This window comes from Papio anubis, chromosome 3 (genome assembly GCF_008728515.1).
Source record: "Papio anubis isolate 15944 chromosome 3, Panubis1.0, whole genome shotgun sequence".
Lineage (NCBI taxonomy): Eukaryota > Metazoa > Chordata > Mammalia > Primates > Cercopithecidae > Papio > Papio anubis.
The window spans coordinates 120,798,364-120,825,323 of record NC_044978.1 but is presented as its reverse complement, the minus strand read 5'-3'; the positions used below and the strand labels follow the sequence as shown (position 1 = coordinate 120,825,323).

Here is a 26,960-nt window from a genome sequence, read left to right as displayed (position 1 = left end):
CGTTTCTTTCTGAAACAAGAGTTAACTGTTTTTGTTTGTTGACCTGTTTTGTTGTTATCTGAGTTACAGCTTTAGGAATATAGTTAAGTTCGTTTTCTTTCCTCATAATCTATACTAACAGTAGTAACCTTCTTTAGATACATAGTTTATAGTTAGCCAGAGGCTGAACATCTTCATACCATTGTCTTTAGTCAACCAAAAACCTACTCTTTCATCAGTAGCGATAAGGAGTTCATGTGAACTACTAAGGTAATACCAATGTTGGAAGCTTTTTAGAAGATAGCCAGCTGGCCTCTTAACTACTGTTGGCTGTATAGTTTTTCTTGTAGAAATTTTTATACTTCTATCATATATAATTATTTTTCACAAATAACTGTGAAGTTTATCCACTCCAAAAGTTCATCGTATAAGATGTCTTATATATCTTTTACTCTTAATATCTAACATGGTACTTGGAAAATAGAATAGTGGTCAAATGTTCCTTTAAAATGCATTAGTGAACGAATGGCAAATATGTAAGTTCCTCCTGTGTTGTTTTAGGCTATCCTTTGCTCATTGGTTTTGAAAGCATATATGCCTTTTTAATTCAATTCTAATTTTTCCAACTTATATCATTCTTTCCCACAAGCTGAAGAAATACATTCTTCATTTACTGTTACTTGTCATTTTGCAAACTGATTAGTTAACCGGAATGTGGAGTGTTTATACATACACTATCTCATTTAATCCTTTGAAAAAGTAGGCAGTAGTCCCAATTTACTCAAGACTTTAATAGAATGATAGTAATAGAATGATAATTTGGGCTGGACGCAGTGGCTCTCGCCTGTAATCCCAGCACTTTGGGAGGCTGAGGTGGGCAGATCACCTGAGGTCAGGCGTTCGAGACCAACCATGGTCAACATGGTGAAACCCTGTCTCTACTAAAAATACAAAAATTAGCTGGGTGTGGTGACTCATTCCTGTGACCCAGCTACTTGGAAGGCTGAGGCATGAGAATTGCTTGAACCCAGGAGGCAGAGGTTGCAGTGAGCCGAGATCGCACCACTGCACTCGAGCCTGGGTGACAGGGTGAGACTCCATCTCAAAAAAAAGTTATAATTTGATCCTTTTCCTAAGGTAGTCCTCTTCCTGTGATACTTTTTGTTGTTGTTGTTTTATATTTTTGTGTGCATGTGTGATTTTTAGATTAGTTGGGAATTCAAGTTATTTAGCAAATGTCTGGTGAGTATCTGCCATACTCTAGGCACTATTCTAGGCACTGGGGATACAACAGGAGAAAATAAATTCCTTCCCTTATGTTGTGACATTCTAGTGAGCCTCAAAGCTTTTTTATAGCTGCTTGTAGGACCATTCCTTTCCTCCTTCTGCTATCTCCTTGAGTCAGCATGTGACCAACAATAATATGTTTTTACAGCCTGGTCTTTGAAGATGATATTCTACCTAGATTGTAGTATATTGCTATATTACCAAATAATCTGACCTATTTCTTTCTTTCTTTCTTTTTTTTTTTTTTGGTGGAGAAGGAGTTTTTATCTTGTTGCCCAGGTTGGAGTGCAATGGCATGATCTTAGCTCACTGTAACCTCGGCCTCCTGGGCTCAAGTGATTCTCTTGCCTCAGCTTCCCAAGTAGCTGGGATTACAGGCACCCGCCACCACACCTGGCTAATTTTTGTATTTTTAGTAGGGACAGGGTTTCACCGTGTTGGCCAGACTGGTCTCGAACTCCTCACATCAGGTAATCTGCCTGCCTCAGTAACCCAAAGTGCTGGGATTACAGGCGTGAGCAACCATGCCCAAATCTGGCCTATTTCTGTAGGTGATTTAACAAATACTGGTGTGGTAATACCAGAGAACAGAATAGTATCAGAACTTCTGAGAGAGACCCACTTCTTCAGGATTTGCCTTTAGTAATGCCAAGTAGAAGTCGTATTTAATTCTTATAAAATTTGGGTAGCCTTGGTCTGGTGGGGATAGGAGATAAGAATAGGGGTAAAAGGCTATATAGGGGCTTGAGTTGCTTGCCAGGGTAACCCCCAGGGGACACTTCTCTATTCAATTTTTTGTTGTTGTTTTTTTGTTTTTTTTGAGACAGAGTCTTGCTCTGTCACCCAGGCTGGAGTGCACTGGCGCCATCTCAGCTCACTGCAAGCTCCGCCTCCCGGGTTCACTCTGTTCACCTGCCGCAGCCTCCTGAGTAGCTGGGACTACAGGCGCCCACCACAACGCCCGGCTAATTTTTTGTATTTTTTAGTAGAGACGGGGTTTCACCATCTTAGCCAGGATGGTCTTGATCTTCTGACCTCGTGATCCGCCCGCCTCGGCCTCCCAAAGTGCTGGGATTACAGGTGTGAGCCACTGCATTCGGCCACTTCTCTATTCTAGTTCTAACTCTTTTATTTTCTTCTAAGGGACTGGCTTTTTTTTTTTTTTTACCTCCCTTTCCACTGTTGCTCTGACTTTTCTAATTTTGTTTTGAAGTGTTGGTAAAAATGGAAAAATAAGGTATTTTTAAGCTTTCTCTTATGCCTTTTTCCTCCAGTTTCCTTCTAACTTCCCCTGCCCCGACTATATTTTGAAGTCAGTCTCTCACATAATTCTTGTTTAATTTGCATCGCCTATCCCCTAATTTAGGACAGCGTGGTCAGGCAAGAATATTACATACCTATCACTCATCTTCTATGTGTTTCTGCCACATTCTGCTTCCCTTATGATAGCACAAAGTACTATAATTTTCTGGTGATCTGATTGTGAGGTTCCTTGAGGGGTATGGTTGTGTCATTTTTGTTTACTTGCATATAATAGACTGAAAGTAAGCATTTCAGTGAATGGTGTTTATCATTTCTTTATGATTCATTCAGGTACCTTACTGTGTTCTTGGCACTTGCAGACAACAACTTTTATATTATGTAATTGTACTTTCAAGTTCATGATAATTTTGCTACATGAATTTGGGGAAAACATTGAAACTGGTCAAAGTGCACACACTTTCAGGTGTTCTCAATTTATTTTGCCAAAGTGCTTTTGATTTACAAAGATAAAACCCTGCCACAAATTGTTTATATACAGATGATTTTCAGTAGAATTTTAGAACTCTAAGGAATCTTAAAAAACAGGTTGTTAACAACTTTTCTAGTCATTCTCATCTGGAGTTTGGTTTGCTGCTTCCTACTTCATCAAAGCCAAAAGCAAAAATTCGATTATTATTATTTTTTTTTCTGAGACAGGGGCTCACTCTGTCGCCCAGGCTGGGGTGCAGTGGCTCCATCACAGTTCACTGCAGCCTGTCTTTCCCAGGCTCAAGTGATCCTCCCACCTCAGCCTCCCAAGTAGCTGAGATCACAGGTACGCACCACCACGCCTAATTTTTTTATTTGTGGAGAAGAAGGCTCACTGTGTTACCCAGGCTGGTTTCAAACTCCTGGGCTCAAGCAATTTTCTTGCCTTGGCCCCCTACAGTACTGGGATTACAATTGTGAGGCATGCCAAGAAATTTAATTTTTAAAAAAATGTTGAACGTCACAGGTGTAATGAGATGCTGTTGGAGCCTAGGAAGGTACTTAGCCCAACTTGAATTATCAGGAAAAGTACCTGGTGGGGAGTAACATCAAAATAGCTCTCAAGAGATACATAATAAAGCAGGTGAGATAGAGAAGGGAGCGCGTTCCAGGCAGAAGGAGCAATACGAACAAAGGAGCAGTGATGTAAAATAGCATAGCAGGGGTAAGGAAGGATCATAAATAGAAGTTACTACTCTCAGAGCATGGAGTTTAAGACAAAGTGATGGAAGATGTTTGAGGTTAGAGAGGTAGGTCATAGATTTGTATGCCATGCTGGGGAATTGTACTTAATCTTTTAGGTAGTGGTGAACCTTTTAGAGTTTAAAGCGGGGGAGGTGGTATATTATAAGGAAGAGACTAGCAGCATGTGGAATATAATATATATACAGAATATATATTAATAGCAGTCTATATTTTACCATGTTTGATCAATCCATTATAAATTCTCTTTAGGATTATTTGTTCAGCTACTGAATCCTTCTAATCCTATTTGGGCAGTCCATATGAGAAACAGTTCACCTGATGAAATCAGGAAATACTGTTTTGGGCTTTCTCTTTTTCTCTCTCATTCTTTATTTTAGAGGAATAGGAGTGAAATGACAGAGGAATAGGAGTGAAATGAATTACTTAGGCACAGAACTTACTGTTTGTAATGCTGTCATGATAATATTACTGTTTAGTACATGTTTGAATTGATTTGAAAAAGTTACCTTAGACTCAATATTACTTCAGTTAAATTGAGTCTTCTTAAACTGTTATCTTTTGGGTTTTAAAAAAGTTACGGCTAGTTTTGTCTAGTGATGATAACATTGGCCATGTGGGAATTCTTTTCTTGGCCGTATTGTTAAATTTTACTATGTGGTATATGGGCCAAACGTAGTGGCTCATACCTGTAATCCCAACACTTTGGGAGGCCAAGGCGGGAGGATTGCTTGAGCCTGGGAGTTCAAGACCAGCCTGGGTAACATAGTGAGATCTCGTCTCTGTAAAAAGTAAAATTAGGCCAGGCGCAGTGGCTCATGTCTGTAATCCCAGCACTTTGGGAGGCTGAGGCGGGCGAATCACTTGAGATCAGGGGTTTGAGACCAGCCTGGCCAACATGGCGAAACCCCATCTCTACTAAAAATATAAAAATTAGCCAGGCGTGATGGCACAAGCCTGTAATCCCAGCTACTTGGGAGGCTGAGGCAGGGAGAATTGCTGGAACCCAGGAGGCAGAGGCTACAGTGAGCTGAGATCGAGCCACTGCACTTTAGCCTGGGTGACAGAGCAAGACTGCGTCTCAAAAAAAAAAAAAAAAATTAACTGGGCATGGTGGCACGTACCTCTGGTCCTGGCTACTTGGGGGCGCTGAGGTGGGAGGATCACTTGGGCCTGGGAGGTTGAGGGTGCAGTGTGCCATGGTTGTGCCACTGTACTCCAGCCTGGGTGACAGAGCAAGACCCTGTCTCAAAAAGATATATATATGGAATATTTAAGTTCAAAGTTATTGTCATGATTTCTTTCATGACTAATTGTTACAGTGTTTAAAATAACTCTTCATGTATAATATTTTGTAAATTTGTTTTTCTGACATTGTTAGATAATTGGGTAGTTTAGAGGTAGGAAAGGAGAACTAATAAAATTGGAGTGCCATTTGCATTCTATATATGTGCTTTACATAAGTTATGTCATTTAGTTATAACTATATGATAATCTCCATATAACTGTATTCTCTTTTTTTGTATATTACCTTTTGTGATTCTTCTTACAATTGTATGTTTCTGTTATTGTTTAATGCCAAACACCAAATAATGACATTGTTTAATGTAATCTGTCATTCAGGGATTTTTTTTTTCTCCCACATCGTATCTCTACCTGAAGGTTGGAGTTAATGGTGTTCTTGTTTTCATAGCTACTGTAAATCATTGTTCCTTTCATCTCCCTAAAGCCTCCCCAGTTTCATCAGTTTATAACATCACCTACGTCTCCTGGGAATTTATTCCCTTGTTGATGTGTTTGGCTGGCTTACTTAACATTACTTTTCCTTATTTGTTGTGGCATTTTGGATAAAAGCTCATCTTGATAGGAATTTAATTTCTCTTGAATGCTTAACTCTTCATCCAGAAGTCCTGTGACTGGCTTTACTTGGTTCTCAGGGATTTTTATGAACCCTTAGTCCAGAAGTAGATTTTAAAGTAGCCTAGATACAAAATTACAGCTAGATATCTAGATATGAGGAATAACTTCTAGTGTTCCATACCATTGTAGGCTTACTATGGTTAACTTAGGAAATATAAATGAACTATGATAACAGAATGATAGCCCATTTAAAAACTGAAATCAATAGTAATAAGTGAAAGTTACCAGGGGCAACAGATGAATTATACATTTAGAGATAATGAAAAAATACTGAACAGGAAATCAACCTGAAGTAAATGACTGTTTTGAAAGATTTCCACAAACACAAAACATTGTTGTTGTTTTAATCTTCCTATATATTATTTGAGTATTCTCCTTATAGCTCTTTCAAACTGTTTGAAACTACAGTTTGAAAGAGCTATAAGGAGAATACTGAATGTTTCCGACATAAACAACTGGTTTTATTTTTTTAGTGGTGACTCCAAAACTCAAGAGTAAAAGTTTTCTAATCACTATTAAAGTGTGTCCCTGCTAAAAATTAAGTCTATACTCAACAGGCTTACAACAGCAATAAAACAATAATGTTTTGTGTTTGTGGAAATCTTTCGAAATAGTAATTTACTTCAGGTTAATTTCCTGTTCAATTTTTTCATCATCTCTAAATGTATAATTCATCTGTTGTCCCTGGTATCTTTCACTTATTACTATTGATTTTAGTTTTTTAAATGGGCTATCGTTTCCATTATCATAGTTCATTTATATTTCCTAAGATAAGTTAATGGCTATTTGCTGTGGGAGAAATTCACTATATTTTCTTAATCTTAAGAGTTGGGGGAACTTAACTCCAAAATTACTGTCAGTTGATAATAGTGTTACTTAAACTTTAAAGTGTTATATTTTCTGAACACCTAAATTTAATTAAACTATGGATATTTGGTGAGATGACAGTGAAAATTTTAATATAGTAGGAGAATATTGGATATTGATATTAAATGTGATAACCAATAAAGTTTTATTTTTATCTGTCTCAAGTCTGATAGATTGTGAATAACCTTAACATTTTTAAACATTTTTAAACATAAAAGTGAGGTAGTATTACCTCACTTTTTATGAGAGAGAATTCTAAACATACTCTTGATGATAGCTCAAACTTTGTCTTATGTTTTTAAAATTGTTTCCTTATAGAATGTTTCTCCATCCCAGAGAGATGAAGTAATTCAATGGCTGGCCAAACTCAAGTACCAATTCAACCTTTACCCAGAAACATTTGCTCTGGCTAGCAGTCTTTTGGACAGGTTTTTAGCTACCGTAAAGGTAAGTGTTTTAAGATAGACTTACATATAACCTCATTTGAGTGTACATATGCTAAACCAGAAGCTATTAGTAAACATTCTTTAAGGTAGAAAGAAGTGGAGAACTTTGCTGGAGAATGATGTATGTACCCATAAGAAGACGTGGTGATGTGTTCTGCTATTGTTTATTTTAGTTTTATTTTTTGAGATAGTTTCACTTTGTTGCCCAGGCTGGAGTGTTTCTGCCTCCTGGGTTCAAGTGAGTTTTGTGCCTCAGCCTCCCACATAGTTGGGACTACAGACACGTGCCACCATGCCAGTCTAATTTTTGTATTTTTAGTAGAGACAGGGTTTTGCCATGTTGGCCAGGCTAGTCTTGAACTCCCGATGTTAAGTGATCAGCCTGCCTTGGTCTCCTAAAGTGCTGGGATTACAGGCATGAGCTACCGCTCCTAGCTTTCTACTAAAAAGCAGAAGTGTTTTTGGAAGTGTTTCTAATTGTATTCTGTAATTTTCTTTTTGTTACAAGTATTCATAACTTTTTAGCCTATGAAATTTTCTATCTCTTGATTTTAGCACAAACCATATAGCATCAGCTGAATATTTTGTCATTTTCTAACATATCGATGTACAGAGGTGGACAAGGAATCAGACTAAAGTATAAGCTTATTGCACGTTTTTCTCTGTCACTACTTATTGAATATCCATACTATGTGGCTTTCTGGAAAATGTGAAGTGCTTTCTATGGGCATACTTTGGGATATAACAAAATGTCATAAAACAACCTTGGTATATTTTTGTTGAATGGCAGCATACAAATAATTAGGTTTTATATTGTCCCCATTGTTATGTCATTGGCTGTGTCAAGTTAGTAAGTAGGCCCTCAACATATTTAAAGCAGAAAATGAGCATTTATTTAATGGCAAGGCATGAAAGAGTAGCAAAGTATTTTAACTGTAGGCATTAGTATGCATAAGAATATGTAAACTGGGGGAACTGTCAATTAAAATGCTTTATTAGGTATACAAAATAGAAGCCAAAGAATAGGAGTTTAAGACTGAATAGCCGCTGAGTTTCAAACTTCTACTCTTAAGAGACTTACTAAACATAACAGGACCCAATAAATAAGAAATATGAAAAAAATGAGATACTTAGCAGAATTCTCTAATTGTTCCAGAAATTTCCCCAACTTTGTTGCAAATGTTTAATAAACACAGCAAGAATCTCATGATAGAAACTACAACAATGTGTTCACTAATAGTTTTTGAAAAATATACTGTCCCAGAAAGGACACTAACCTTAAACTCATCTTTCTGTGGAATTATCTGTGAAAAGTAGGTTAGACGTAGTGGAGAGGGAGGGAGGAGTGATGTGGACTTGTTGCTGAGATAAAAGTAGGCATTTTTCAGATATCCCAGATTGCAAGCAGCTTTAAAAAATGTTTACATACACAGAAAATATATTTTTTAATTTGGGGAATATTATTAAAAACTTCTAAATCAGACTTTTTTTCTGCTGGATGGAAATGAACTTTGGCTAACTGGCTTTGGTTGAACTTTGAGCAATGGAATTTATATTATTTTTGTAGAATATCATATGGCTAGGATTGTAATGTTAAAAGTTAGCCCTGGAGACACTTGATCTTGCAAGTGTACTTTCCTTGCTTTCATTACTGCTCTAAAGCTTTTCAATAAACTTCTTTCCTATTCTTAAAAAAGTTAGCTCTGATCTAAAAAGCAGTGACAGTCATATTAATTGAATTCCATAGCATTTTGTATATACCTGTCTCATCTGTATATCTCTGTTTTTAAAACAGTTATAAAAAGTTCAACCATTTTTGAAAAATCAATAAAGTTGCTTTTTCCCTCTTCAAAATTTTAGGCTCATCCGAAATACTTGAGTTGTATTGCAATCAGCTGTTTTTTCCTAGCTGCCAAGACTGTTGAGGAAGATGAGGTAATAAATCCTTTCAAAATGTTTTTCTGTGAAAATTTCTCTCCATTAACTTGCTTCTTGTTTGCCAAAACAAAAATCGTAAATGAGTTTCTTTCTATCCTTTTCTCCCTGTCCCTGTTCCCCTTTGCTTTGAATAGAGAATTCCAGTACTAAAGGTATTGGCAAGAGACAGTTTCTGTGGATGTTCCTCATCTGAAATTTTGAGAATGGAGAGAATTATTCTGGATAAGTTGAATTGGGATCTTCACACAGCCACACCATTGGATTTTCTTCATATTGTAAATATACCTGAAGTCTTTTAGTTTCTTATTTGAGTGTGTAGCCTTCAGTAAATTAAAAAATAGATTGCCTACTCATTTATTTTGTACTGGTTTTTAGGAAAAAGAAAACTATTGATATCCAAGGAAAAATTATAAATTAGTATATATGTCATATCACTGAAGCTTAAATCACAAACTTAGAAATTGAATAGGTTAGGCTGGGTGTAGTGGCTCATGCCTGTAATCCCAGCACTTTGGGAGGCTGAGGCAGGCGGATCACTTGAGGTTAGGAATTTGAGACCAGCCTGGCCAACATGGCAAAACCCTGTCTCTACTAAAAATAGAAAAATTAGCCGGGCATGGTGGTGGGCACCTGTAATCCCAGCTACTCGGGTTGCTGAGGCAGGAGAATTGCTTGAACCCAGGAGGCGGAGGTTGCAGTGAGTTGAGATCATGCTACTGCACTCCAGCTTGGGCAACAGAGTGAGACTCTGTCTCACAAAAAAAAAAAAAAAAAAATTGAATAGGTTGCATCAATTTCTATATGTAATTTCCTATATATTTAAATCAAGTTAAAATGATGTTTTTGTGATTTTCAGTTCCATGCTATTGCGGTATCAACTAGGCCTCAGTTACTTTTCAGTTTGCCCAAATTGAGCCCATCTCAACATTTGGCAGTCCTTACCAAGCAACTACTTCACTGTATGGCCTGCAACCAACTTCTGCAATTCAGAGGATCCATGCTTGCTCTGGCCATGGTTAGTCTGGAAATGGAGAAACTTATTCCTGATTGGCTTTCTCTTACAATTGAACTGCTTCAGAAAGCACAGGTAGGTGTCAGTCTAATTAAATAGTGTTCTTTTTAAGTTTTTCTATTATTGGAATACGGAGTTACCAAACTGAAAGACATTTCTAATGTTGTAATGGCAAACCATTCTTTAGACAAGAGTAAAGTATATATTTTAAAATTTACAGGCTAGATGTTCTCTTGTTTTCTTATAAAACTTATATAGTGGCTGGGCGGTGGCTCACGCCTATAATCCCGGCACTTTGGTAGGCCGAGATGGGCGGATCACGAGGTCAGGAGATCGAGACCATCCTGGCCAACACGGTGAAACCCCATCTCTACTAAAAATACAAAAAAATTCTCCAGGCATAGTGGTTGGTGCCTGTAGTCCCAGCTACTCGGGAGGCTGAGGCAGGAGAATGGCGTGAACCCAGGGGGCAGAGCCTGCAGTGAGCCGAGATGGCGCCACTGCACTCCAGTCTGGGCGACTGAGCGTGACTCTGTCTCAAAAAAAAAAAAAAAAAAAACTTATATAGTATTTTTAAGATTCCTTTGCACCATTTCTCTTAGATTACTTATCTTTAACAATTATAAAATGTTCATAAGATTGTCAGTACCATATTGTCTTTTATCCTAGCTACATCTGCAGGTTTTAATGTAGTACTTCTTTACTTCACTCATTTTATAATGGATGTCAGGAACAAAAATTAGAATAAGTTGCTTTTTAGACAAGCAGATACTTTATTGTTGGCTAGTAAGTGAAGTATTTATACCAGACTGGCAGGTAGAAGCCACTTTTCTGAAAGAGGTTTTGCCCTGGCACTTCTGTTATTACCTTAGATTAGTTTGTAACAATCTACAGATTGTTATAAAATGTATAGGTTGATAAATTATCCACCACCTAAGTAAAATGTAAAGGTTCAGTAGAGAAAATTCTCATCCAAATGGAAAGTTGGTGAGAGTGCTGTATGTTAGCAACTACTTTGAGAGAAGCCTTACTGGTTCTATTCATGTCACCAAATAGAACTTACCAAGTTTAGATCTGCTGCAAACCATTTTCCTGCCAGCTGAATCCATAAAAGACTCATGAACCTACTTTCCCTTTATATGGCTATTTATTCTTATTTAACAGTAGTTATTCTGATTTGTTTTATTGGATTTTACTTAGAAGATTGTGAAATTCTAAGCTTAACATTTTGCAATAAACTAATTGTAGCAAAGAACTGCAGTTATTGAGCTAAAAATTTAGAATATTATAAAAGAAAAACATAATAGTTGAATTTGGTGTTTTTCTAAGAAAGTTGTAATTGATCTTACAGCAAACATTTTAAGAAGTATGTCTGAAGAAAATGAAGCAGACAAAAAAGAATTTTTTTTTAAACAAGTATGTCAGTGCTTTCAAGAATTTTAGGCTCTAGTTTGTGAGCAGAGGGGGACTCAGTCTTTTCATAAAAAAGGTTGATGATCAGAGCAGTATGTTAGCTAGAGATCTACCTGTGTAGTGTAACACGGGCTGTTTTTTGTTTTCAAGGGATATCTTAATCGCCTTAGATTGAAATAATTAAATGCTATAATGAAAATTCTACGAACTAATTGCTCATGAGAATTTTTAGAAATTATGAGAAACCATCATCTAAATGAATAATATGACACAGAAAATTTACTTTGTTCACCCCGGACTGTTGGAAAGAAAAGTTGAATATTAATCACTCACATTAGACTGTGAAGTAGAGGAATAGGCTTAATAGAAAACCTCCTACATTATATTATTTTTAAATGCCTTCTGACTTGGTCTCTCTGCTTATTCTCAAGATAGTACAGAAAAAGATTGCTCTAAAGTGTTAGTGTCAGAGGACAGATTTTGAAGCATAAATAATAATGTAAATAGCATGTGTATTCTGTAGCTTTGAGATCATGTTTTCCTAGTGAAAAACACTGGAAAATCTCCTGATTCTCTTTTGTAAGTTTTCTGGTGCTAGAGGAAGAAAGTATTCACTGAAACTTTTTTTTTCTCCTTAGCTGAAGGAGTATTACAAATGTGGGATTTGACAGAATCTTTGGAGAAATTTTCATTCAACTCCTTTATTTTATAGCTCCAGTGTAGGGAACTGGAGACTTTCTTAGAGCTGCGTAGAGCTACTTAGTAGTGATTTAAAAGAACCAGTGCTTTTTTTCATACCACACAAACATTAAAAAATTCTAGTTCAGTGGTTTTCACAATTTGTTTGAGAAGTGGAACCCTTTCCCAGTCCCCCGTCCCCCAAGAAAATCTTGTACACACACAATCCCAGAATATAGAATAGAAAAGTGGAGCTATACTTGTTGTGTTTAAGGGCAGAGCCCCACTCAACATAGCCTTTTCCCTTCCATAGCTAGAGATCGACCTATGTAGTGTAGGTTTAGATTATATTATGTAGGTAGTGTTTGGACATAGTTTGAAAACTGGAAATACAGTGATTTATTTTTTTTAAAGAGATTTGCCCCATGTAGTATTCAAGTTGCAATGGGGAAGTTAGTGAAGAAAAGGAAGGTCATAAATCTTGGTAGAGACTTTTGGGACTTGTTCTAGCAGTTCTGCTCTAACACCAACCCATGTGGTCCAAACATGAATGGCTCCTAGTTCTTTAGGACTCATTTCTGTTTTTTTGCTTGGTTTCCTGTGTTCAGGTAGGAACACCAGATATAATATCTTTGTGTTTAGACCTGTGACAAGGCCACAATATCAGATACTCTTCCTAGTTTTCTGGTTTTAGTATAGGAAATTCTTGAATCAGATTGCTAAGATCATGCCAGAATCATTTGTGACATGTTTCCCAGTGTCTTGGTTTGAGAAGAGTCCATCACAGACATATCGTACTGTGAGGAGGCCACTCCCACTAGTTCTGCCTGAGCCCCCACTTTGAGAGAAAAGTATGGTGAGTGTTCCCAGGTTTGAAAGGCAAACTTCCTTTTGTTCCTCTTAACCTCCCACAACTACACCCCTTAAGCTCTTGTGCCCACCTGTTGGTCACCATTGTGGGATGGCTAAACCTCTCTCTCCTTACCCTTCTTCTACCCTTGCTCTGTTGTGTGGTTGTGCTCACGTCTTCCTCTTTCTGATGTGGCCCACCCGGATAAACTCAGACCGTTAACTCTACCTAGATTAGTGTGCTGGTCTTTGTAGTTCCTAGCTGGGCAGTAGTCAAAGTCCATGTTCTAGTTGTAGAGTAGGTGCAGCCATAAAACAGAACAAAATCATGTCCTTTGCAAAAACATGGATACAGCTGGAGGCCATTATCCTAAGTGAATTAACACAGGAACAGAAAACCGAATACCACACGTTCTCACTTACAAGTGGGAGGTAAACATTGGGTACACGTGGACATAAAGATGGCAACAGTAGAAACTGGGGACTACTAGAGCGGGGAGGGAGGGAGGGAAGTAAGGGTTGAAAAACTGTTGGGTACTGTGCTCACTACCTGGTTGACAGGATCACTTATACTCCAAACCTCAGCATCATGCAATATATACCTATATATACCCTGAATCTAAAAGTAAAAAGAAGCAAATTAAAAAAAAAAAAAAGGAAGAAACAGACCTCTCCCCACACGTCTCCTGGTTTTTTGAAGGTGGCTGTGGTCAGACTATTCCAGCAGGTTCCTCAGTGCTTCATGCTGTTCATCAAACCTGGATCCATGTGGGCCTACCATTTATGTCATTTATTGTTATAAAAAATAATAAATATTCTCTTGACACCTTATAATTAGAGTTCATTTAAGTCCTTTTTACCAACTCCATTAGAGGACTTGTCTGGTGTCGAGAGTTTTGGTAGTTTCAGTGTATGTGCTTGTTTTGTTTCTTCCACTGGATCTCAAGAAGGAACAAATTATTTTGTCATCTTATAGAACAAATTCAGATTGTACTAGATTAGAAGGAATTTATTTTGATGTTATTTTGGAGAAAACAGTTACTTGGGACTTGGGTGGAAGTGGAGTTCATATGGATGGTTTTGTTTTGAATAATTTCTAAGGTCTTTTCTAGCTCTATCATTTTTTGTCAGTCTTCCACCTCTAAAATATAACTCTCTACTTACTTAGTTTTTTCATACAGAAAGATGATAGTGACAGTCTTCCTCTTACTTAAATACATGTCTCTTTTTAGGATTCTACCATAGTATTGATTCTGCCATGGCATTTATTATGCCCAGTGACCAAGGCATTAGAATATTTGTGAATTCTAGAATATTTACCTTTCTAAGCCAATGAATATCGTTCATTTGCTAAAGAACATTTCATTAAACGAGGTACAGCTGGCTTTCCATATCCATGGGTTTGGCATCTGGATTCAGCCAACATGAATTGAAAATACTTAGGAAGAAATTTGACAGCCAGGCGCGGTGGCTCAAGCCTGTAATCCCAGCACTTTGGGAGGCTGAGACGGGCGGATCACGAGGTCAGGAGATCGAGACCATCCTGGCTGACACGGTGAAACCCCGTCTCTACTAAAAAATACGAAAACTTAGCTGGGCGAGGTGGCGGGCGCCTGTAGTCCCAGCTACTCGGGAGGCTGAGGCAGGAGAATGTCGTAAACCCGGGAGGTGGAGCTTGCAGTGAGCTGAGATCCGGCCACTGCACTCCAGCCTGGGCGACAGAGCAAGACTCCGTCTCAAAAAAAAAAAAAGAAATTTGACAGAGTTCCAAAAAAACCTTGCATTTGTTGCACACTGAGTATTACTTTGAATCCACACAGATGAAGTGATGTGTAGGCATTCTGGGTTGTTGGGTTTGTTGAGCATGTTGGGTTTTGTTATCTTTTGGGGGATCCTAGAAGTAATCCCCCATGGATACTGTGGGATGACTCTACTTATTTTTTAGAAATAATTTCTACACTGTAGCCCCTTTTTCACTCCCAGTTTCTTTCATTTCTTTTTTGTAGGCTTCCTAAAATACTGGCAGAAGCTCCATCCTTTCTCTGTGCTTTGTTCCAATATTTTTAGCATGTTTCAGCTTGTTCTACATCCCTGGGATATATAATAAGACCTAGCCTAAATGTAAGCTTGATAGTTCAGGGACTATCTTAAGTGTTACGTAACTTTTTTCTTTTAAGGGAGGGAGAACAAATTCTAATACTAGTTAATAGTGTCTTACCCATAGTGTGTTATCTAATGCCTTTCAAACTAGGGGAAAAAAAGAAATCAGTGAACAATATGATGGTAGATGCTAAAATCTGCCATTTTGTTGTATATTTCTGACAGTTTCAGTTATTTTGCATTTGTATTATACAATGACTAACATCAGCCTTTTACCATTCTTTCCTCTGGTATTTTTCAGTAACAAATAATGAATGTATTTAGAGATAAAAATAATTTTGTGATCAAATGTGTTCTTGTAGAGTACATTATTTTCCCTTATTTTCTCTGTGGTATTGCAAACAGTCATGGTTTGTGCTGCAGGTTATTTGAGGATGAATAAGACTTGGTCCAGAAATGTCCAAAATACCCAAAAGTGGAAAAAAGTTATCCCTGATAGTTAAATGGTCAAGATAGGCTTCCTGAAGGTGATGGTGTTTAGCCAGTCCTGGAAGGAATGGGCAATACAATTTCAACAGGTAGAAATAAGATGATTAAGGGTAAAATAAGAAAGGGGAAGATTAGTGCATCGTATAGAGCAGGACTGTTTAGCAAGAGTGTAGACCACAAGTTGAGGGTATGCTAGGAAATAAGGCTAGAAAAGAAGGTTGGGGTCAGATTATGGAGATCCTTATTAATAAAACTAAGGAGTTTAGCTTATTTCTGGTAGGCATTGGGGTGCTGCTGAAGAGAGTAGGGAAGGAATATATGATGCTAACTAAGGTTATTTTGACAATGCTGTAACTGAAAGTGAGGAAGAGAGACACTTTACTACAGGTAATAATTTGAAGGCCTTCCATGTACAGTCATTGTGCCAGAAAGTTAGGGATAAAAAGATGAATATAATACAATGCCACACCTTCGGTCTTGTAGTCTATAATGGAAAGGCTAAATGGTTAAATAGATTATTATAATGCAATGTGGTAAATATGTTAAAAGGTTTTAGTGTCTTTTTTTAAAGACAGTCTCACTCTGTCTTTTTGCCTGGCTGGAATGCAATGGCTTGATCTCACCTCACTGCAACCTGTACTTCCTGGGCTCAAGCCATTCTCATGCCTCAGCCTCCTGAGTAGCTGGGTTTACTCATCTACCACCACGTCCAGCTAATTTTTTGTATTTTTAGTGGAGAAGGGGTTTCACCATGTTGGCCAGGCTGGTCTTGAACTCCTGGCCTCAAGCGATCCACCCGCCTTGGCCTCCCAAAGTGCTAGGATTACAGGCATGAGCCACCATGCCTGGCTATAAGTATGTTAAAAGGTTGATACAGAAACAGATGACCATGGTATTTAGGGTGTTTGAGGGGTTGAGGGAGTCAGGGGTAACTCCAGAAAGGACTGATACCTGTGAATTGTCCTCAGGGGTAAGAAGGAATTAGCAAAACTCCCAAATTAAAATCTTTACGAAAAACATTTCATCTTAGTGTTGTCTACTATTTTCTACAAAATATATATTTCTAAATTTTTCATTTACTATTTTGAAATTCTTAGCTTCCCTCCTCATCCCTGATTTAAAAAAAATTTTTTTTTTGTCCTTTGGCTTCTTACATTCTTAATGAATGTGTTTATGAGTACTTTGGACTCCACTGAAAAAATTATAAGAGGCCAAGAGAGTAGGATGAAGGGCCTTCTAGACAGGGGGAACAGACTGAAAAAAAAAAAAAAAAAAACAGACGTTGGATACAAAAAAGTAGTTTCTGCTCTCATGTAAATGTTCAGCATACATTGCAAATACAGAACTCAAGTTCCAAAGATAATTATATTAGAAATACAGATTTGGACCTGATTTCTAAGATGATGATGATGGATGGGTAGGCTGGATAAATAGATGAGTTGGAGGTAGAAGATGTGGGGAGAGAAAAGACTCAGCAGGGATGGAAAGCACAGGGAGGAAAAATGGCCACCAGAGATAACAGAGCAGCCTATGTTAATTAATGATCAACTGTGTTTTTTTTTTGTTTTTTGTTTTTTTTCCTGGCCCAGATGGATAGCTCCCAGTTGATCCACTGTCGGGAGCTTGTGGCACATCACCTTTCTACTCTGCAGTCTTCCCTGCCTCTAAATTCCGTTTATGTCTACCGTCCCCTCAAGCACACCCTGGTGACCTGTGACAAAGGAGTGTTCAGATTACATCCCTCCTCTGTCCCAGGCCCAGACTTCTCCAAGGACAACAGCAAGCCAGAAGTGCCAGTCAGAGGTACAGCAGCCTTTTACCATCATCTCCCAGCTGCCAGTGGGTGCAAGCAGACCTCTGCTAAACGCAAAGTAGAGGAAATGGAAGTGGATGACTTCTATGATGGAATCAAACGGCTCTATAATGAAGATAATGTCTCAGAAAATGTGGGTTCTGTGTGTGGCACTGATTTATCAAGACAAGAGGGACATGCTTCCCCTTGTCCACCTTTGCAGCCTGTTTCTGTCATGTAGTTTCAACAAGTGTTACCTTTGAGTGTAAACTAAGGTAGACTACTCTGGGAATGAGAACATGCAAAATCAGGAAAGGCTGTAGAAGGATATATACCTTAACAGGCTGATTTGGAGTGAGCCAGAAAAAAAAAAAAAAAAACTACTCTCATTATTTGTATGGCTAATTATAATTCAGTGTTATTTAAACACATAAGGACCAAAAAAAAAAAAAAAATCCAAAAGATCCAAACTTTTTTTAAACTTAAAAAACCTCTTTGTAGTATGCCAGTTGCACTTTTTTTCTGCCATAATGTAACGTAGCTTGCCCCATCAAAAATTCAGTTAAAATTCATAGCCAGCAAACCTGTTCCCCCTCAGCATCCTGATTTGATTTTGCTTTTGCTTGCTTCTCCATTTAAGTTACTGAACTTTATGCATGCTGATCTGTATTGATTCTCACTGAATAGGAAACCCCAAAATTATTTTTTAGCAGTCGAACAAATTATTTCAGTGTGACAGCCATGATGCAAGTTCCAATTAGTGTGAAAGGGTACTTTGGAATTGTCCCATATTAATCAGAGACAGTAACAGAAAAAGTTCTCATATTACCAGGTTGATTTTGTGTGTCATTTCAAATTTTAATTTAAAATTATGGTTTTCATTTTTGTTTACCTTAAAGTGATGCTTAAAAGTGGTATGTAATTAGGACACTTAGATTTGTTGAAAGCATTTTTGACATTTGTATAAAAGAATTTGTGATAAAGTTAATATATCCAGGTGCTCACCAAAGAAACATGTATGTAACAACTGAAATTAGATTTTTCTAACTGATAGTTTTCACTCATTTATAATCAGTAGGAGAGACTGTCTAGATGTTGGGGCAGCTCTGTGATTTGCATCTGTAACATGTTATAACTGAATTTAGTACCCTAGTTTTGTTAAGCTATTAGGATTTTCTAATAGAACTTACTCCCCACCTGCCTCCCCAGCCTACTTATAGTTCTCTTAACGACTTCTGGATCCTGAGCTCCCTTTGCAGTCTGAAAAAGGTATTGCAGTCAGAACCATGTATTGATGATAAAAGCCTCTGGTAGCAATAAAAAGTTGTCCTTAACTTTTGTTTCTGTGACTTTTTTCCAGCTGTGAAGAGGTACAGGTACCTGATTGGCTAGGCACTGCTATTTCAACTAGAGAAAACAATAGAAAGACCAAGAATATACTTACTGAAAATGAAACATGAAGAAAAGAGGATTTGAATGTGATCGAGGGATATAGGTTTTAGATATAAGAATTTTTCTTTTATGATATTTTTTCACTAGTGCACTGTGAATCCTCCAAATAGTAAATTTTCATCTTAATATGACTGCTTGTGAGAGTAGGTTCAGACCTGTATCTTTAAAATGTCATTTTTAGCCATTTTTAATGTTCAGATTTAGGAGAACAAGAGTATTTTCAGGTTATCATCTGACTTGTAAAAAATTCTTGTGGTAGGGTTGACTACCTGTTTTATGACCTTAAACTCCAATTAAATGGGAAGCATTTACTCACATGTCAGTACAGGGAGTGGGAGGGAAGATAGCAAAGGATTGACTTCACAGATACACATTTTAAAAATTTCTGATCCTGATCTTCATCTGTTTCTAAGAAGTTTACAACTGTATATGTTCATAGTATCTGTAAAATGATACAGATCTGTAGAACTTCCTTCTATTTAACAGATGAGGACATCGTTGTGTTATGTAGAAAGCTAGGGATAAAACAGTTTAGAGTCAATATTTCATTTATAGTCCAGTAGCTGCAAATTGAGCAGAACATTAGAGGACAATAGAATTTTCACTTTTTGGTCTTAAGGTTTTCAATATTTAAAAATTGCTGGTAAGTTAGTTTGGAATACAGCGTTCTTTTCATGGGACACCGAATCAAGTGGGATGGTGGGCTGCTGGCCCTCACACCTCAGAACTTGTTTAACCACATCATTCAGTTCAGTGATAGTACTTTGGAGACTTGGCCCCCGAAAGCACTGTTAAACCTTGGCCACCATTTCAGAGGCCTGAGCCCACTTCATCACAACTTACTGTGGGCCCTTAGAGAACTGTGGCTTGTGACAGAAAGAGCCTAGTATTCTTAAACAGTGTAGAATTTTTCATTAAGAATGTTCCGGTTGGGCGCGGTGGCTCACGCATGTAATCCCAGCACTTTGAGAGGCTGAGGCAGGCGGATCACGAGGTCAGGAGTTCGAGACCAGCCTGACCAACATGCTGAAACCCCGTCTCTACTAAAAAATACAGAAATTAGCCGGGCGTGTAATTCTAGCTACTTGGGAGGTTGAGGCAGGAGAATCGCTTGAACCCAGGAGGCGAAGGTTGCAGTGAGCCATTGCGCCACTGCACTCTAGCCTGGGCAACAGAGCGAGAAAAAAAAAAAAAAGCCTGTTCCTGCTGTTCAATTAGTTCCCTTTTTGCCTGAAACTATTCTCAGCCTGTCCCAAGTTACTTGTGTTAAACTTTGGCATCACATCACAAACTCAAGACCTGGAAACTTGAGCATTCTGCATCGTAATTGTCTGGTGCCTCCTGGTGGTTAAAAAACCGGTTGCTTCGTGAGGCCTCTGGAACGGCAAGGGAATATACTTGATGGGGATAGTAGTTATTCTCTAATCCTCCATTCAAAAAACAAAAAAACCCTAAAGAACATGTTATAGCCCTTGAAGATCAGACTAGAAGCTAAATATTTTACTTCATTATCTACGAGATCAATATGAAGTTAGTTATATACAGAACTAGAAGCTTTCTCTACGGATATATGATGTATTAGTTTGGCGGGGGAAGGGAAAGCTAGGAATGCAGAGTGCTCGCAAATGTCAGTAAAAGGTCAAATATAAACAGTTTATCATAAATGTTCCTGATGCTGCCTTTGCCTGTGAGGGAAGGTAGAATGTAGCTCTTCACTCAGCCAAGCTGATGAGAATCTGAACCTACGTTCTTGTTGAGAGAATTAAGACACTGGTGTTTGTGCCCCCAAGAAGTCCTATTTATTGTCTCCTGTGTTGTCAGAGCCAGCCACTTCTGTGTGTCCTCTGTACTCTCTACAAACCTGAATTGTCAAGCTTTTAAATTTACTCCTAGATTTCCTGAAGCAAGTTATGCTTGAGCATTATTGCCCAAAGCAGCATGGTGGCCTTTCACTTGAGAAGAAAATGTGGTTAAGCTACTGATGCACAGCCAACATGATGAGGAGCTTATCTTTATCTAAAGTAGTTTGCACATTTTCAACTGGCAAGTGAAGATACTATGTCACAGATTCTCACAATCAAATTGGCAGAATGCAGCCCCAGTTTAACAGGGTTCAAATTCTAACTCCTCTCAAACCTTTACCCTTTCTATTTGACATCATAAAGTTTTGTCTAACATGTAAATGTTACTTTTAAAGCCTCCAAAATTCTTTTAGTCTTTAAATTATGTTGAGAATGTCTCCTATACCTGTTATCAAATAATGCTATGAGCTTTGGCCACTAGATGGTGCTTCTAGAAAAATACAGCATCTTTTTAAATTTCTGGGAAAAAATAAGTTTACTGTATGTTAGCAGTTGAACACTCATCTGGTTGCTAAGCCAACTGTGTTGGCTTAGTTAGAAGTTCACATTACTTAAGGTACAGGAGGCCTGTGTGTGTGAGACTGAGGGAACTTTGGCAAGATCAGCCAGGGTTAAGGGGCAGATGGTGACTGGATGCCACGATTCAGACCAAGAAAAACCAGAACCAGTCTTACAAATCCCAATTAGTGAGTTGTGTGGTTCTGCAAAGTAGCCTAGAAATACAATTGAGAAGGCTTGAATATAGCCAAGTCCCAAAACCTTGCTGCTTTCAGTTTGAGTTGGATTTGGCCCATCATTAGGAGAGAAAAGATGAAGAGCACACTTAACTTAGCACAGCTTGCATCAAGGAATTAAATAGCAAGTTTTCCCTCACCATATTTAGTGGCTTTTATGATGTACTCGTATGTAAGACCAATGTCAGAGACATAACTCTCCCTTGTGCCACTTTTTACTTTAAAAGGTGTAGTAAGATAACCAAGAATGTCTTATCAGATAGAAAAATTTGAGAAGAGCTCACTTTTTTAGTTCCTAGGAGCTTCTGGAGTTAAGGATGAAATGAGAACCTCTGCCTTTCTCTTAACTCTAGAAGTATAGCCTTCATAGCAGATCAAATGCCAGAATTGTTGACCTTATTGTGTTATACAACAGTAAGGTAGTAGAAAAGCAGTTTGAATAGCCCTAGGCCTAGTGAACTGGTCTCTCATTTCTTGGAAATAGCTTATTTTGTTAGATAATAGGACACTCCAGAATGAAGGCCAACTTTAGGCAAGGAGCCACTAAAAAGTGATTGGTGGGGAGCAGAATCCTTTTTGCTTTTCAGGATATGATCTATCTTCAGCAAATGAATTAGCACAGAAAAGGCTTGCCTTTTCTTTCACTCTCAACATTGCTGTGCTTATGAGTGATACAAGTTCAATTCATAGTGCATAGCTAAATCCCCGGTACCTAATGTAGGCCTGGTGCAGTATGCACAATAAAGTATTTGGAAAGAGGGAAGGAGGGGTTGGGGAAAGATGGATGAGTGAATAAGAAAAAAAAGAAAAGGTAGAACTGCAACTCTCCAGAGCTCTAAACACATGGTTCACAGTTAAGCCCAGCTCTTTTGGTTATTTAAGAGACAGGGTCTAGGTCTGTTGCCTAGGGTAGAGTGCAGTGGCATGATCCTAGCTCACTGCAGCCTTGAACTCCTGGGCTCAAGCAATCCTCCCACCTCAGCCTCCTGAGTAGCTAGGACTACAGGCACACACCACCATGCCCAGCTGACTTTAAAAATTTTTTTAAAGATAGGGTCTTGCTATGTTTCCTAGACTGGTTTCAAACTCCAGGCCTCAAGTGATCCTTCCACTTCTGACTTCCAAAGTGCTGGGATTACAGATGTTGAGCCAATGCACCTGTCCAAGCCCAGCTCTTTATGGAATGTTATTCTGCTCCCCGTTCCCCACCCTCAAACACACATATTTATTTATTCTTTTGCGGGACAGGGACGAACAAAATCTTGTTATAATAGCCTTTGCCTTCCCTAGTGTAGGTGCCATAACTTTGGAAAAAACTTTCCATAGTGGACTGAAAGGCTATTCATCTCACATCCCTACAAGTAACTGATTTGAGGCCGATGTGAAATCTTTTGACCTCATGTGATGTTCCACTGACAACCAAAAACATCTCATTTATATATAGCTACTAATCAGGAATAGCAAGGTAGGAAAGGGAGATGAGTAGACACCTAGGCTCCCAATTAGTCTTCTCAAATTAGCACATGCAACCTGGGCACGGCTTTAATCTCAGTATTGTAGGCAGCTGAGGTGGGAGGAATGCTTGAGGCCGGGAGTTTGAGACCAGCTTGGGCAACATGAGACTCCATCTCTACAAAAAATAAAAAAATTAGCCAGGCATAGTTGCTGATGCCTATAGTCCTACCTACTCAGGAGGCTGAGGTGGGAGGATTGCTTGAACCAAGGATGTCAAGGCTGCGGTGAGCTGTGATTATGCCACTGTACTTCAGTCTAAGCAACAGAGTGAGATCCTGCTAAATAAAAAAAAAATTAATACAAGCAATCCCTTCACCAGCCCTGGGTATGCCAGCTGCTTGCTGGAGACTGACCTGAAAGACAGACAGTATTCTTCGCAAAAAACTAGATACCATGGTCTTAAAAATTCAAGCACTAGGAACTCTGAAGTGAGCCACACTGCCATCACTGTCAGTCTCCAGGTGGAAAGATAAGTCAGTTGTGAAACTAAAGGTTTTAAAGGTGGCTTAAAAAACCTTTGTCTTTTGTGTTTATTTTACTTTATGAGACGGAATTGTGCTTTGTCGCCCTGGCTGGAGTGCAGTGGGGCGATCTTGCCTCACTGCAACCTCCGCATCCTGTGTTCATGCGATTCTCCTGCCTCAGTCTCCCAAGTAGCTGGAATTACAGGCACGTGCCACCATGCCTAGCTAATTTTTGTATTTTTAGTAGAGACAGGGTTTTAACCATGTTGGTCAGGCTGTTTCTGAACTCCTGACATCAAACAATCCACCAGCCTCAGCCTCCCAAATGCTGGGATTACAGGTGTGAGCCATCACACTCAGCCATGTATTTGTTTGTTAGATACCAGAAGGGTTTACCCATAATCTGGGCCAACAGCAGGCCAATAAATAAATAAATAAATAAGAAGGAACTTGATAAGCACTGTTGATGGGGAAAAGAAGTTTGGTCAATTATTGGGGGTGAGGACCTGTTTCAGGTCAGTGCACCATGACTAAGAAAGTTGGATCTCTCCTTTACACATGTGCTGGGCTGATCTCAAGGACACCATCTGTGCTTGTATTAAGGCAGAGTCTGTATCTGAAAAGAACTAATATTTGTTTAAGGTTGATGAAGAACAAAAAGCCTATTACCAATGGAAATAGGTTTAGATGGCTAACTTCTCCCTGCTTTTTTCCCCACAATCTTGTTTGAGATAAGCCAATAATTTTTATTGCTAGTAATTATACCCAAGATGGTTTCACCTCCCTTACTTGGTCAGCCAGGAGAAAACCTACCAGTTTTATCAACACTGGAGAAAAAGAACTGCCTATGGTAAAATGCCAAATCAATGGCAGTCTATGTTAGGGGAAGAGAGATGGCAAGGCACTTGGCTGGCCAGAAGTGTACATGATCAGGTTCCCCGAGGTAACTGGACTGAGGCTGACCTACTGATAATACCCTGTTCCCCCACCCCTCCCACTAAGATGGTTAATATTATACTTCCTCTACTCTGGGAGCTAAAACAGAAAAACAAAAAAGGAAATAGCAACAACAGACATACATTTCTTACCTAAAATACTGCCTAATTTGAGTTTTAAATATTGCTCAAAAAATATTTACAATCTGATGCAGAATTTGTTTTTAAAATGATAGAATAAAGTTAAAATATCAAAATAGGGAGTTTAAGAATAAAGTCACTTATACATAGTGATGACAGTGGTCTCACACAATAGGACCTACACGTTTAACTTGCAAAACTGATGTCATGCTGTGGCATCAGCTGGTAAGGAACTGCTATTGCTTTCCCACTCCACTGGTCACATTACTAGCAGACTTCTGTCCTTACAGATTATGCTGTAAGGGGATGGCTTTTGATGCTGACATTTTGATCATTTAATGGCTCACATGAATCTGACTTTACTTACATTTAGTTTCCTTTTAAGTAAAGAAAGCAGCTTGCCAACTTGTTCATCCAATTGCTCTAAATAATCTCTTTCCAGGAATCAAGTGATTCAAGAGGCAGGGACTGTTGCTTCTTCATTTCACTGTCTAAAGGAACCATATGTTACCATTCTTATTCAGAGGGGAACACTCCTGAGGATCTTGATTAAATGCAACTCATGTCACCAATGGTATTTTTAGGACCTACCTACTATGGAGCTCAAAAGTAAAGATGGAAATAAGCCTATCTATAAACAAGTAATGAAACTGAAAGATAACAAAATATATGTCCATGCTCTATAATACATACGAATTTGAAAATTGTCCCTTCACTATGAAAACTGCCCCTAAGAAGTGACTGCTAACTAGAGTAATCTAGCCCTGAACCTGACTCATCACAAACAGGTCAGCATCAGAAATCACAGGCTCACTCAACTGGCAGAAGTATGTGTTTGGATATGGATGTTATTTTCAGTGATCAAGTCTGAATACTTTGATTCTCAGCAGGTTTTTTTTGCAGAAATTGTAGAGAAATCCACCTAGGTAATTCCGAGAAGACAATGTGAATCAGAACCATTGTTAATGATGCTGTTATCTGGGAGGAGAGACATGTACTTGTTTGGGGTTCATTTCCCATGGTCCAAGACACATGGGTCCTGGTAAAAAACTGTGGACACAAGGTACAGAGCTTCACAACAAATAAAAAGGCAGGGATGGGCCAGTAAGTTATTTTAAGGTATCTTTAAATATAAATTGAACCCCAGAGGCAGAAAAGTCATCTACCCAACACCGGCACATTTTAAACACGATTAGGACTTGTAGGTCAAAATCCCGTAACAAAAAAGGGAAGTTTTTGGTTGTTTCCAAAATGAGGAAAGCATATTAAACAGAATCTTGTGACTTAAACTTCACTCAAGTGAGCTTAAAACTGGCATAATTTTGATACCAAAAGTAAGCTGAATAACCAATACAAAAAACAGAACTAACTGGAATTTTTCACCCCCAAAACATAATCCCAAATCCAAAACAACTTATATAAGAGATGCAAGTAACAGAAAAAGTCAAATAAAACAACAGTGGTTCCTGAATTTAAAGGAAGGATGCCCACTTCTCTCTCTCTCAAGAGGCAGATGGTCAGCTGAAAAATAAAAACATTGTATCAATAGAACACTCCAAAGAAAAAAAATTGCAGCCATCTCTGTTCATGCAATATCAAGTTTTTTTTTGTTTTTTTTTTTGTTTTTTTTTTTTTTTTAAAAACCCAAACACCAAAACAACCCATAAAACTAATAAAAGGAAAGAAATTGTTGTTCAGATCTTATGACCTGATGGTTGAGAATCCTGATCAGGCTGTTCAGAATGTGGCTCATGGGACAGAAAGGACAGGAGATACCATGAGATCACGTTTGTAGGCCCTGGACGTGGTGGCCCCCTCAGGTTAGGGTACACGCTGTCTTCAGTCCATCAGTTCTTGGATCAGCAGCTTCAAGAACATGATAGTTCTAAGCAAGGGGATCCCAGCACAAGACCTTGGGTCTTGGCCCACGTTTTCTGTTTCGCTCAATTTCCTTTTTCCTTTTTAATTAATATTATTGAATATGACTATTTTTTTGGTAGTGGTAAGTCACTTCAGTATCCACTATGGGCAGACATTGACAAATACAAACAGCAGTGCAATATTTGACCCAGACTTTAAAAGAACAGGAGGCGATGGTGGAAATGAGGTAACTCTTCCCCAACACGTGTGAACAGACAGCTCCTGCTCTTCTAATGCTCTATGTCCATTAGGAGAGAGTAGGGCTTGTCAACAGGATGGTTACATAAAGAAGAAGCTACAGAAGAGAAAAAAGAAAGGTTCAGATTCAAATTTGATTCTTAATGGCTGAAGAAAAAAAGGAGCTTCTCTACAACAAGCTGTGAAAGAACAGCAGTGTGTCAGTTAACAGGGTGACTTCCTTGAGCTCCACGGGAGGGTGAGCAGCAGCGGGGAAGAGGAGGCCAGTGAAGACGACGATGCCTCAGCTGGGCACCAAGGCACATGAATTGGCAGGGTGGACAGGGACAGGTATGGGGGAAAAAAAGTGATAACATGATATGTGAAGTACAGGACACTACATGGCAAGTATCTTTGAGAAACTGGTGTAACCCAGACAGCAGCCATTTGAAGTCCACCACACAAGGCAGGAAAGCATGAGACTCTTATCCTTGTTT

General features: G+C 38.5%; 2 protein-coding genes across 11 annotated transcripts in view; one reads left to right on the top strand and one right to left on the bottom strand.

The window, feature by feature from the left end:
* CCNI (cyclin I) overlaps positions 1-18,597 on the top strand; it is a 30,174-nt gene extending 11,577 nt beyond the window's left edge. For 2 of the 4 annotated variants that reach the window (XM_003898727.5, XM_021938487.2), the window contains exons 3-7: positions 6,865-6,993; positions 8,853-8,927; positions 9,065-9,205; positions 9,787-10,017; positions 17,061-17,701. In XM_003898727.5, coding sequence (XP_003898776.1) covers positions 6,865-6,993; positions 8,853-8,927; positions 9,065-9,205; positions 9,787-10,017; positions 17,061-17,504 — 1,020 coding nt within the window. In that variant the 3' untranslated portion in view covers positions 17,505-17,701. Of the gene's footprint in view, positions 1-6,864; positions 6,994-8,852; positions 8,928-9,064; positions 9,206-9,786; positions 10,018-17,060 lie in introns of all 4 variants that reach the window. The other 2 variants (XM_021938488.2, XM_009206904.4) reach the window with 2 other exon arrangements.
* Positions 18,598-25,471: 6,874 nt separating this feature from the next.
* SEPTIN11 (septin 11) overlaps positions 25,472-26,960 on the bottom strand; it is a 95,245-nt gene continuing 93,756 nt past the window's right edge. For 4 of the 7 annotated variants that reach the window (XR_004182785.1, XM_031664526.1, XM_031664530.1 and 1 more), the window contains one exon: positions 25,472-25,887. Coding sequence is in view for 2 of the 7 variants with exons in the window: in XM_031664534.1 (XP_031520394.1) it covers positions 25,884-25,887 (4 nt within the window). In the remaining 5 variants the exon portion in view is untranslated. Of the gene's footprint in view, positions 25,888-25,976; positions 26,582-26,960 lie in introns of those variants that run through there. The other 3 variants (XM_031664527.1, XM_031664531.1, XM_031664532.1) reach the window with 1 other exon arrangement.